Source organism: Budorcas taxicolor, chromosome 5 (assembly GCF_023091745.1).
Source record: "Budorcas taxicolor isolate Tak-1 chromosome 5, Takin1.1, whole genome shotgun sequence".
In the NCBI taxonomy this organism is placed as follows: Eukaryota; Metazoa; Chordata; class Mammalia; order Artiodactyla; family Bovidae; genus Budorcas; species Budorcas taxicolor.
This window is the reverse complement of record NC_068914.1, coordinates 77033316-77046190: the sequence shown is the minus strand read 5'-3', so window position 1 is coordinate 77046190 and position 12875 is coordinate 77033316. Positions and strand designations below refer to the sequence as shown.

Sequence of the window (12875 nt, the reverse complement as noted above, 5' to 3'; positions counted from 1 at the left end):
TTGGTTAAAAAAAAAAACAAACCCTGCTTTTGATTGATCTGTGTCTCCTCTGATTGCCTGAATGTCTCAAGTGGGCACCTCTGGGGGACTGTAGAACAGTTGCCTGCGCAGTGGATCAGCACAGGATGGGGAGGGAAGAGAAGCCCTGTTGCTGTGAGCTCCTGTCACGGAAAGCAGCCTCCTGCCAGGGAAGCCTCGCCCTTGTGCGTCGGCCTCTGGTGGTGACAGGCTGTCCTAGTGCTGTTTTAGTGCCCCCTGGAGGTTGGAAGAGGTAGCGCAGTGGTGCCTGAGAAGTGAGAAGCTGCTTCTCTGAGGAGGAATAGTAGTAGTAGTGTTAGTCGCTCAGTCCTGTCCGACTTTGCGACCCCATGGACCATCGCCCGCCAGGATCCTCTGTCCATGGGATTCTCCAGGCAAGAATACTGGAGTGGTTGCCATTTCCTTCTCCAGAGGATCTTCCCAACCCAGGGATCGAACCTGGGTATCCCACACTGCAGGCAGATTCTTGACCGTCTGAGGAGTAACTTGCTGATTAAGGGGACGTGGTGTCAAGTTGCAAGTTTCTTGAACTTCTCCATCCTCTGGGCCACTGCAGAGCAGGCTCCAGCCCCAGGATGGCAGGGCCTCTGGGGGAAGCTTGAGTAGCTGGTTTCAGAGCTGCACTAAGATAGGCTCCGGCTCCTTCACGTGCTCTGGTGCTTCAGGAAATACCTAACAGCAGTAGGTGGTGGCTGGGGGTCTGTTTTTTTGGCCCCCATTCCCATAGCTTGATTTTCAGTATTAATGATTTTTGCACTCTGAGTCTTCAGACTGAGGCTAAATTTCCTGGCTGTTTGGCTGATTCTGACCACGACTGTGTAACTCAAACGCTGAGTTTCCCTGTTAACCTGAGTCAAACTTGAACGGTCTGTATGTACATGATGGTGATGACTGTTCTCTGTGTAAACGATGAAACATGACTTGTACGGAGGCACAAGTGCACCAGTTTTGAGAACATGCCCTAAATACTTGAAGATGTTCATACTGCTTCATTTCTTCTTTTCCATTTTCCAAACAGCCTCCAGCATATTTTTCACGTGATTCTCAAAAAGCTACTCCTATTGGTACTTCAGTTTTGAGTAACTTTTTGTGACCATGTGCCTCGGTAGCATTTCTTGCACCTCAACGTTGTCTTTAAATGCAATTCTAATATTCAAATGAGAGCAGTTACATTTTTAAACATAAAGGAATAAGCCTGATCTAAGGACACTATAAACTGTCATGTCTTTTTATAGCCTCAGTATCCCATCCTGCACTGTGAGATGCTCTGAGTAGTTGTGTCATGCTCTCTGTTAGTACTTGAACAAATGCATATAGAATTTGCTCTTAGCAACGCCAAAATAGAGGAAGTGGTTGGCTCAGCTGTCACTGCCATCACCTTTGTACTGGATTGAGATTTGGAAGGAATGCATTGCTTTTTAAAATTTTGTTAAAATATAGTTGATTTACTATTTGTGTTAATTTCTGCTGTGCAGCACAGTGATTCAGTTAGATATATACATATATATATTTTTTTCATATTCTTTCCCATTATGTTTTATCCCAGGATGTGGACTTTAGTTCCCTGTGCTATGCCATAGAACCTTATTGTTTATCCATCCTATATGTAACTGTTTGCACCTTAATCCAATGGTTCCTTCCCCCTCCTTCCCTCCTCCTTGTCACCCGCAAGTCTGTTTTCTACGTCTGTGAGTCTTGTCTTCTGTTTCGTAAGTATGTTCATTTGTGTTGTACCTTAGACTCCACATATACGTGATATACGGTATTTGTCTTTCTGACTTACTTCATTTAGTTTCTGGGTCCCTCCGTGTTGCTGCAGATGGCATGATTTGGTTCTTTTGTATGGCTGAGTAATATTACCATGTATTCCATGTGAGATATATATATATACACACACACACCTTCTTTATCCATTGATCTGTTGATGGGCATGTAGGTCGTTTCCGTGTCTTGGCTGCTGTGAATAGTGCTGCTGTGAGCATAGTGGTGCATGTATCTTTTGGAGTTACAGTTTTGTCTGGCCATTTGCCCAGGAGTGGGATTGCTGGATCACACGGCTACTCTATTTCCAGTTTTTTTGAAGAACTTGCATAATGTCTTCCATAGTGGCTGTACCAATTTACATTCCCGCCAACAGTATAGGAGGGTTCCCTTTTCTCCACACCCTCTTCCACATTTATTCTTTGTAGACTTGTTGATGGTGGCCATTCTGACCAGTGTGAGGTGGTACCTCTTTGTAGTTTTGATTTATATTTCTCTAATAATGATGTTGAGTATCTTTTCATGTGTCTATTGGGCACATGTATGTCTTCTTTGGAGAAATATCTATTTAGGTCTTCTGCCTATTTTTCCAGTTGGGTTGTTTTTTTGTTGTTATTTAATTGTATGAGCTGTTTGCGTAATTTGGAACTTAAGCCCTTGTCAGTTTCATCATTTGCAAGTATTTTCTCTCAGTCCATAAGTTGTCTTTTTGTTTTGTTTGTGGTTTCCTTTGCTATGTAAAAGCTTACAGGTTTGGTTAGGTCCCAAACCACAAGAACACTATTCACAATTATATGCCAACAATACCAGGTCCCTTATAGGCTACAGTATACCTCCACTATCTGTTCTGCAACACTAGTTACCCCAAAGTAGGATCCCTGAGACCTCTAGGTCAACTGTCCTGCTAGAGTTTCTAGCCCCAGATGTGAAACAAATTATTGAACGAATCAGTCTGTTTGTAAAAGTTCTACATGAATCTAGGGGTCCTAAATAGTGGCAGACTTTATTTTTTTGGGCTCCGAAATCACTGTAGATGATGATTGCAGCCATGAAATTAAAAGATGCTTACTCCTTGGGAGGAAAGTTATGACCAACCTAGATAGCATATTCAAAAGCAGAGACATTACTTTGCCAACAAAGGTCTGTCTAGTCAAGGCTATGGTTTTTCCTGTGGTCATGTATGGATGTGAGAGTTGGACTGTGAAGAAAGCTGAGTGCTGGAGAATTGATGCTTTTGAACTGTGGTGTTGGAGAAGACTCTTGAGAGTCCCTTGAACTGCAAGGAGATCCAACCAGTCCATTCTAAAGGAGATCAGTCCTGGGTGTTCTTTGGAAGGACTGATGCTAAAGCTGAAACGCCAATACTTTGGCCACCCCATGTAAAGAGTTGACTCATTGGAAAAGACCCTGATGCAGGGTGGGATTTGGGGCAGGAGGAGAAGGGGATGACAGAAGATGAGATGGCTGGATGGCATCACCAACTCGATGGACGTGAGTCTGAGTGAACTTCGGGAGTTGATGATGGACAGGGAGGCCTGGCATGCTGTGATTCATGGGGTCGCAAAGAGTTGGACACGACTGAGTGACTGAACTGAACTGAACTGAAATATTTCTCTGGGCAAAAATAATCCTTATTCTTTGCCTTTTAAAGTAAGACTGTTCACCACCTCAAGTGTCATTCTCTTTCTTCTCTTCTTTAGAAGAGGAAACTATTTTAGAAGTTTGTCTGTGATGTACCCAGGATCTTGAGTAAGTCTTCACTGGAGTCAGACTCCTGGGTTCCACGCAGTGCCAAGAACTAAAGCCTTTTGAGGCTGGACACTGTGATAGAGATGAGGAGGCTCCAGAAAGGGACAGTAACCTGACTGAGGACTTCAGCTAGTCAGCCAGGTCTGTTCACCCAGTCCTGCTGGGGTCAAAAGGTTATCTGAGAGGTTATTGTGCCAGGAGAGACCTGCCTTTCCTGGGGCCATCAGGGATCATGGGAATCAGTGGCGAGCCTCTGGCCCCGTTTAAGACAAGGGGGCAGTCATACTGCATTGCAGCACTGCCACCCAGGGTGGTTTTGATCTGACCACAGATGCGGGGCTTTCTGTCCTGCTGCTTCTCCTGTGAGCTCCATCTTCTGGGCCATTCATCAGTTACCTATGCAGCAGTTGCTGTTATTTCTAGGGTTTAACTGGGTCCCTGGGAAATGGGTGGGCTGCGAGAGATTAGCTTGATATCCTGGCACACATGGGATTCCTCTTACCAGGGTCTGAGCTGATGATCAGGATCTACTGAGCCATCGTAGAGTAAACAAGTAGCTCTGACTCCACCGTGGCCAGTGAAGTGAGCCAAAGGGCAGGATGGGCTTTGAGTGTGGCTGACAGATTGGAACCAAACTCGACTATCAGCTCCACCTGTGGTCTGAGGAAGTTTCATAAGCACCTATGTACCTCTCCACACTGCCCCCATTAGCTCTTTTGGCATGTAGAAGTGTTGTTGAAATTATGAGAGAGCTCTTCTAATTACGTTTGTATTGTACTCTTTTAGTTTGTCATCCACCAGCCCCTTCTAGTGGAAAAGGTGTCCACTTCCTCATGTTTTGCCCCACATACACAAGTCTTTGAAAAACAAGAAGTGGAAGGCTGTCCATTCATAAGTCCACAGTTAAGACATCCGTGGAAGCTTCAAGTGCCAGCCCAGGAAGTGAGGAATAGGGGCCAGGAAAAAGGAATAAGGGGTGAGTGTTTAGCCAGCCCTAACACTTCTCCATGAACTAAAGTCTTAGGGAAAGACATAGATAAGTAGGTCAGCAAGATTGTCTGATTATGTGCACTTATCATGGGCCTCTGTGGATTTACTCCTCTCTCCACATCGTGCACCCCCCCAGCTCCCATGGAGCATCTTTGATCTCTCCCCAGTAGCAGGATGCAGCCTGCCCCCCCCAATCCCTACCCGAGCTCAGAGCGCATCTCTCCTCTTGCACAATCAGCCCTGGAGGTGTGCCCGGGTTTATGCTCAAGAACAAGCCCCCTCACCCCCGCCTCGGGCCTCCCTTCCCAAACCTTGTGTCTGTTTCTTGTTCTCCCCTGGGCTCCACTCAGCGCCAGGGGTTACAAAAAAAGGCGTTTGTGTGAGGTGGCTAAACCAGGCAGTGTGGCTTCAGTCAAGAGAAGGCCTGAGGACAGCCGTTTTGTCCTGCCCACAGAATCCAGGACTCGTGGAAAATAAAGACTAAAACACAAAGCACAAGCCAGTATGTACTTTCCAATAATTTTTTTGTTTTTAATATCAATTGACGTTTTAAAAAATACAGAGGTGTTTGACACAGAATAGCACCATTGTGTAGGACACACACAGTTCCTGCGGCCGGCACCTGCAGGGGGCCTCTTGCCTGGGCTGGGGGGCAGTCACTCAGGGGGCGTTTGACTCACACCAGTTAGTTTCCTGTCTCTGCCTTGACCCAAAGGTCTTACAGGAAGACAATAAATAAATAGAACACCGAGATTTTATTTTGCAGTCTGCCCAGTTCAGGTCTCTTAGAGAGGGGAGCAAAGTCCAAACTGTGAGAGGGTGGGATGAATGGGCATCAGGTCAGGTCAGCCATTCAGTGCAGAGTCCTAGAGTGACTTGGATTGGAAAGTACTTGGGTCCTTTGGGTTTGCCATGGATTGTGTTGGTTCTGGGTTCGGGTTTTTACAAGAAGCAGACAGGCCCTATGTCCACACCGAATTCCTGCTCGGGCCCTCCTATGTCCATGGGTGCAATGTCAATGATGGGGAGACGTGAGGTCTTCTGTGACCGGTACTCAATCACAGTCTCGCCCCACTTACCGGTGTGTTTCTAGGGAAGAACAAGAGGAGAGTCAGTGGATGCCTTGTGATCGGGAAAACCAAGCATCACAGAACACCAAGCACAGAACACCCTGGGGGGGCTCTCGTTCTCTTTCAGATTGACCTCCACCTCGACTCCAGACTCTAGTTCTCAGCAGCAGGGCCTCCCGCACCCCCCGCCCTTCTCCTCCCCATCCCCTACAGTGAGCACCCCACCTGCAAGGGCAGAGGCCCCCACACATTGATGACTGTTCCTACAAGTCACTGGACACATTGAGTTGAGGGAGGGGAGGAGACAGAACCAACAAGCTCCTCGCCCCCGGCTGTCGCTGGTGTGTCGTCCCTACACAGCCCCTTACACGCATGCCCCTTTAGGACCATGACGCCCACTGTGGACCAGCCCTCAGCCTGCTCCAGCCTGAGCCCTGCTGCGCCCCAGGAAGCCCTCTCTCTCTCTCTGGTGGCCCAGCCCGCCCGACTCACCGTGCAGTCATCCTTCAGAACGGTGTATGTGAACCTGCTGTTGCCCTCAGCCCGGATTTCCACGTCGTTTGAGCCCTGGATGAGCAGAGCCTTCTTGAGGTTGCCAGCAGCTTCGTCCAGGTAGGCAATGCTGTTCTTGCAGTGGTAGGTGATGTTCTGAGAGCCCTCGGTGGACAGCAGGCGCAGGAAGGTCATCTGGACGTTGGCGGTGTTGGGAGCCAGGTTGTCATCTCCATAGCTGAACTGTGAGGATGGAGAGCAGTGGCATGAGGCCCGGGGATGGGGGCTGCCAGCGGACCGGGGGGAGGAGGAGCTGAAGGCGCTGGGGGAGGGATCACTGGGAAGACATTTTTGCTTCCAGAAAGTGGAGCAGGCCTCTGAGGACCTCTTCCTCCACCTCTAAATGGTGGTTAAAAAAAAATCCTATCTCTCCTCCTTCCTTCCTCTTAAGCCCCTTCTCTCACCCAGAACTGGTGGGAATGTGAGCAAGGTGCTGAAAACTCCCCAGAAGAAAGCAGAAGGAGGTTCTGAGGCACTGCCCATGGCCTAGAGCAAGCGGGGGACTCACGTGGAAGCCACCGTTGATGGTTTCTCCAAACCAGATGTGTTTCTTGTCCTTGCTCTTGCTGCTCCACCAGTTCTTCTTGGGGACGCTGGCCGGGTTGGGGTAGACGCAGGTCTCGCCAGTCTCCATGTTGCAGAAAACCTTCATGGCATCCAGGGTGCAGCCCTGGTTGGGGTCGATCCAGTAGTCTCCTGCAGCGGGGAGGCAACACCCCATCGGGGCTCAGATAGGCACAGACCCATACCCCCGAGACGGCCAGGCCTGCCTGGAGTGACTGACAGGTTTACAGGGACACCCAGTGGGAGAGAAGCAGGGTGTGAGGGCCACATGCAGCCAAAGGGAGGGGAGAAGGAGGGAGCGGGCCAGGGGAATGTCCAGGGCTTAACAGGGGTACAAGCAAAGGGCAGGCTTAGGGCCAGCCTGTGGATGGAACTTGACCCTGATGTCACTTCCGCCGTGTGGCCACGGCAGGACAGGGCCAAGGCTGCAGTTTCTCTGCTGTGTGATGTGGGGTGCAGGGGGACACCCACGCTAGACCCTTCCAGGTCTGACTCTGCTCCTGTGCTCTGAGCGGGGCTGGGCCCAGGGGGCTGACTGCTTGCTCTCTGTGGTGGGGGTCCTCACCGCTCTTCCACTCAGGGTGGCAGAGTTTCAGGTCTCGGCAGGTGCGAGCTGGGTTCTTGCGGGAGCCTTCAGGGCTGCGGAGGCTCTCGATCTGGTTGTTGAGGGACTTGAGTGTGGCATCCACCTCGGCGTCGTGCTGTCTCAGGTTGCCGGCTGCCTCATCAGCCCGCATGTACTGCAGGGGGTCGGGGCCCTTCTCTCTCTGGCCGAGGCCAGCAAAGGCGGACATGTCAATGCCAGGGCCGGGGGGGCCAGGAGGGCCAGGGGGGCCAGGGTTTCCAGGAGGACCCTGCAGCACGAAACAGAAGTCAGCCAGGAATGACAGGGACGCCGCCCTTCCTGTGTCCATCCCCACCTTCTAGAATGTACCATCAATAGAATGTCTTTTTACCAGTCCCAGGAGGTTGGGGATGTGGGTGTACGTGCAATGGGACAGGACCAAGAAAACCACAGAATCTGCCTTATTCTTTCATTAGCCCCTCTTCTGTTTCCCATGGACCCTCTGAACCTCCGGGGGCTCCCAGGATAAAGGGTGCTGTCACATTAGCTGCAGGCGGACACCCCGAAAGAAGCCCTTAGTGTCAGAGAGCCCCAGCCTCCCAGTGCTGGGAAGGCCCCATGCAGTAGGCCGGGCTCTGCACACTCACAGCAGGGCCAGTCTCGCCGGAACGTCCACGGGGCCCAGGAGGTCCAATGGGGCCAGGGATTCCGTTAGCACCATCTTTGCCAGAGGGACCGACGGGGCCAGGAGGACCCTGCAGGCCAGGAGAGAGGCAGGCGGTGAGGAGAGAGCATCAACAAAGGGAAGGTTGGGGAGGAGCTAGCGTTGGGGAGGGGCCCTCCTAGCACTAGCCATGCTGTTCCCGATTTTCCTTGCTTCTCAGTCACAGAACCCCACGCTGGCCCGTGTGTGGCCGAGAATCAGCAGGGTGGCCTCACAGCTTTCCTACCCTCCGACAAGCCTCTCTGTAAACCCTTGTTCCCAGGGGGGCTATTTGACAGCCGAGAGCCACTCGTATACTCATCCCAGGGTCTCAGGTTCTTCTCTGGCTACATTCTCACCAAGCTGGTCCCACTTCTGCTGCCCGGTGAGGCCCCCTGAGGCCAAGGCTTCCCCAGGAGCAGCCACACTCCCCTCCTCCTCAGACACCTGCCCAGAGCCCCGGCCCCACCCCGAGGGAGGGCTCACTCCCTCTCACTCACTCTGGGGCCAGAAGGACCTGCAGGACCGGAGGCACCCTGGTCTCCAGAAGGACCCTGTGCAGAAGGAAGAGGCCAAGGTCAGAGGTGAGCACAGACAGGCCCCAGGCTGGGAGGCCTTCTTGAATAGGTTTATATACACTGGGAGCTGGCTGGGACATGTATCTGCTCCCCGACCCCCAGCCCCATGGCCGTTCCACGTGCTCCACCCTCCGACTCAGAGAAGGTCCAGGCCTGGACATTTCTTAGGATCATCCCAAGTCACTTCAGCAGCCTGGGAAGCTCAAGTGGTCCCTGCGGAGCGGGAGGCCCTGGGGAGCCAAGCACAGACAGCAGCACTCACAGGGGGGCCGGGCAGACCCTGCAGACCAGTGAAGCCACGGTGTCCCTTCAGTCCCCTCTCGCCAGCCTCTCCAGTTTCTCCTTTGTCACCTCGGGGGCCTTGAGGGCCCTGGGAACGAGACACACAGACACAGGTTGGGTCAGCTCAGCCCAGAGCAAGAGCCCTCTGCCGGCTTCACCTGAGCCAAGGAGCCCCAGGTCCCTGTGGGCACCCCTCCCCACCGAGCCCGTCAGGACCCAGCACAGGGCACTAAGATACTCACTGGCATTCCCCGGGCTCCAGCAGGTCCTGCGGGTCCCATGGGACCTTGTGCGCCCTGTGTGGGGAGTGAGGGGGCAATGTCAGAGAGCAGTTGAGGCAGGAATGGCCCACTGCTGTGTGCCCATGGCCCAACGGCCCATGGGCTGGGCACCGAGGCAGCTGCTTCACAACCCAGACCCAGGGTTGTTCCCAGGGCCTGGGGAAGGGGAGGGCGGGAGGTGGAGAGGCGCTCCCTGCCCACCCGGCCACCCTCCTGCATCACGGCTTTTACTGACTCAAGATACTCACAGCTTCTCCTCGGTCTCCCTGCTTGCCAACTGGGCCGGCGGGACCAGGAGAGCCAGGGGGCCCAGGGGCTCCGGGGGCACCCACAGCACCAGTCTCTCCACGGTCACCCTGTCAGGAGAGAGGTCCCAGGCTCAGAGAGGAACTTCCAGAGGAGGCAAGGAGGGATGTGGCTCTGACCCTGACCCTGCCAGGCTGATGAAGTGACCTTCCCACCCCACCGCACGAGACACTCACCTTGACTCCAGCCGCGCCATCTCTGCCAGGGGGGCCGTCAGCACCGGGGCTTCCCTGTGCAAAGGGGAGCAGATGCCATCAGAGCTGCTCCCACTGCCGTCCAGCCAAGGCTTTCCCAGCTAGCCTCCTCCTGCCGCCCTCCCGTGCATCCAGGTCTTAGTCTCTCTGGCCTTCTCTCTCCCGTCACGACCTTCCCATCACATCTGGGCACTTGGGCTGGGCCCGTCTTGTCGCCCACCTGCTCCAGGGCTCCCCTGTCCCCGCAGTGGGATCCACTGCTCACCTCACGTCCAGGCTCGCCAGCAGGACCAGTAAGGCCAGGAGGACCCACAGGGCCAGGGGGACCTCGGTCTCCAGATGCTCCAGGGGCTCCCTGCTTGCCAGGCTCACCCTGGGGGCAGCAACAAGGAGGGTGAGTGCGCGCTCTGAGGCCCCTCTCAGCCCTTCTAGGAAGACGGCTGACCGTGGGTCAGTTCCGAGGGTGTGGAGCAGGTGGCCGGGCCACCAGGGACACCCAGTGAAGACCCTCCACCTGAGCCAGGCTGGGCCGGCTCGCCTGGAGGAAGGGACGTCCCCACTTACCGAGGGGCCGGGGAGGCCGGGGAATCCTCGCTCACCACGCTGTCCAGGCAGACCAACAATGCCCCTCTGACCAGCTAGACCCTGAGGACCTGGAGGACCGTCGGGACCCTGAGCGGGGAGAGGAAGGAGGTGAGAACTTGAGAAGTGACACGCAGCCGCTGCCTATCTGTGCTGCGGCCAGCTGCCCACTGCGGGGGTCAGGTCAGTACTCCTCCTGCCCTGCAGGGCACTTTCTGCAGCACCCCCTCCTGGCAAACCCACAGCCCTGCTCCCAACTCCAGGCTCTGGGAGCCCCTGCCCTTTGCACCCCTTCCCCAGGGACCTTGGCCCTGGGGTGGGACTTACAGAAGGACCATCATCTCCAGGCTCTCCCTTCTCGCCAGGGGGTCCAGCAGGACCTTGGAGGCCAGGGTCACCAGCTCGGCCAGGGGGGCCGCTGTCTCCTCGAGCACCTTTAGGACCATCTTTTCCAGAAGGACCAGGAGGACCGGGGGGTCCAGGGTTGCCCTAGAGAAGCAAAACACGGGAACTGAGAATTCCTCTCACCCTTCCCCGTCCCTCCAGGGTGCCATGACCCTCTGGGGGCTTCCTCCACAGCAGGGGCAGCTTGGCCCCCTTGGTCCACCCCTTTCATCTTTGCTCTGCGTGAGCTCTGGACAGCCAGCCTGGCTTCCCTAGCCGCTGCACACTTGCCCTGTTCCGACTCTCCTGCTTCCTTCCCTGTGGCCTCTCTCCCACCACCCATCCTCAAGGAACTGCTCCAGTCTCGATCCCCTCAGCCCTAAGCCTCTGTGCCCACCCGCCTGCACTTGACAGTGTTGGTGAGCCCGCTGACTTATCATTTCTCCTCCCTCTGCTGTGAGCTCCCCAAGGGCAAGAAGCAGACTTTCTCATAAAGCACAGTGTTTTCAGGAAATGCGTGTCCATGGTGAAGCGGAGCCAGAAGCCCATGGCCAGCACAAGGGCGCAGCCCCTGCTCCCAGCTGTGCATGCGGAGAACAGGACCCCACGGTCAGTTAACTGCTCCTCCCAGGTGTGGGCCTGGACATAAGATGTGCATGGGGCTGGGCCAGACTCTGTGACCCTTGCCTGTGCCTCCTGCTAGGGGTAAGGTAGAAACCAGTTGGGGTGGCACTCACATTGGAGCCTGGGGGTCCGACGCGGCCAGCTGCTCCGGGGAATCCGGTAGCTCCCTATGTGAGGAGAGGGGAGACTCAGCACCTTGGACCCTCAGGAGGCCCCAGAATCAAAGGTTTTTGGGGTGGTCTCACAGGCTGGAGTGGAAAGGGGCAAGGGGCTGCAGAGCAGCCAGGGGAGTTAGAGAGGGAGAAAGGGCCCCTGGGGTGTGGCCACTGCCTCTTGCTGCGGCAGCTTCTTGCCTCTGCAGGGGAGGATTGGACTGGGGCATTCAGACTTTAGGGGTGTCCTCTCTCCCACCTGGCTGTGGGATGGGTGGGGGCAAAAGTGGGTGAGAAGGAAGGAGGTGGGGTGCAGCCTCTGGGGCCGGGCCTTCCCTGTGAGGCCGGGATGGGTGTGAGAGAAGCTGCCAACACCCCCCCTAGTGCCTTCTACCCGGCCCAGAGACAGTGAGGGTGGGGGCCTCACTCACCGGGGGGCCTTGAGCACCTCGGGCTCCTTTAGGACCAGTCACGCCAGTAGGACCCTGAGGAGAAAGGAGGGAGATAGTGAGGCCCAGTTGTTCTGACCACAGACTCCTGAGAGCCAGGACCACAGAGATGGAGCTTTGTCAGCATGAACATCCCAGCCTGGGAAGCTATCACAGGCGGGCCTGCTACCCCAACCAATAGAAGACTCATGTTCCAGGAGACCTTGGGAGGAAAAGCCCATCAGGCGTCCTCAGAGCCCAGCCAGGGTCTCCCAGGAGGCTGGCTGCTCCGTCCTGAGCCACATGCGGTACCTGCGTTCCCTCCCCCAGCCCCCACCACGCACCCACACCCGTGACAACGAAAGCAAGGGTAGCGTAGCTCCTTGAGCCTTCATCCCTGAGTACAAACTCCTCCTTCCCGCAGCCTCTGGCCTCTGCCTGGCTGCAGCAGCCAGGCCGCCCTGCTGCCGCAGCCAGGCCGCCCTGCTGCCCTTGGCCCACCTAGGCCCCTCCCCCTGCGCCCAGCCTCCCTGTCCTGTGGGGTCAGCTCCCAGGGGAGCTCAGTTTTACCCACCTGAGGCCCAGGAGCTCCAGAGGGGCCCTGAGGACCGGGGGCACCAGCGTCACCTTTCTGGCCGGCTTCTCCTTGTTCACCTTTGGCACCAGGCTGGCCATCAGCGCCCTGGCTCGGGGAGGAGGAAGCCAGTGAGTGGGGGGCAAGAACTCCTCCCACAGGGCCGGAGACTCTGTGTGAGTGTGTGTCCACCCTGGGTCTGAGCGCCTGCTCTGAGGTCGGAGCTGTCACATCGGTGTGGAGGGAAAGGAGCCATTCCCCTCCCCTTAAAGCCCTGTCCCTCCCTCCTTGCCTCCCCCTCGGGCTAGGGAATGACGCAGAGCTGAGCAGAGTAGAAGGTGTGGCAGGGGAGGTGGACAGAGATACTCACAGGGGGGCCGGCGAATCCAGCGGGTCCAGGGGGGCCTGTCTCTCCGCGTTCACCCTGTGAGGAAAGGGGTGCGGAGGCTCAGCTGCCTGCCCGCTCAGTTCCTCCTGGAGCCCAGAGCCCGCCCTGG

The 12875-nt window shown here is 55.4% G+C and overlaps 1 protein-coding gene across 1 annotated transcript in view; it reads right to left on the bottom strand.

Moving 5' to 3' along the window:
* Positions 1–5193: 5193 nt before the first annotated feature.
* Positions 5194–12875, bottom strand: part of COL2A1 (collagen type II alpha 1 chain) — a 30005-nt gene continuing 22323 nt past the window's right edge. Inside the window, exons 38-54 of the mRNA XM_052640483.1 lie at positions 12749–12802; positions 12379–12486; positions 11808–11861; positions 11338–11391; positions 10544–10705; positions 10199–10306; positions 9900–10007; positions 9617–9670; positions 9383–9490; positions 9096–9149; positions 8834–8941; positions 8494–8547; positions 7938–8045; positions 7291–7579; positions 6670–6857; positions 6102–6344; positions 5194–5628 (exon numbers count right to left, since the gene is read on the bottom strand). Coding sequence (XP_052496443.1) covers positions 5482–5628; positions 6102–6344; positions 6670–6857; positions 7291–7579; positions 7938–8045; positions 8494–8547; positions 8834–8941; positions 9096–9149; positions 9383–9490; positions 9617–9670; positions 9900–10007; positions 10199–10306; positions 10544–10705; positions 11338–11391; positions 11808–11861; positions 12379–12486; positions 12749–12802 — 2001 coding nt within the window. The 3' untranslated portion in view covers positions 5194–5481. The remainder of the gene's footprint in view (positions 5629–6101; positions 6345–6669; positions 6858–7290; positions 7580–7937; positions 8046–8493; positions 8548–8833; positions 8942–9095; positions 9150–9382; positions 9491–9616; positions 9671–9899; positions 10008–10198; positions 10307–10543; positions 10706–11337; positions 11392–11807; positions 11862–12378; positions 12487–12748; positions 12803–12875) is intronic.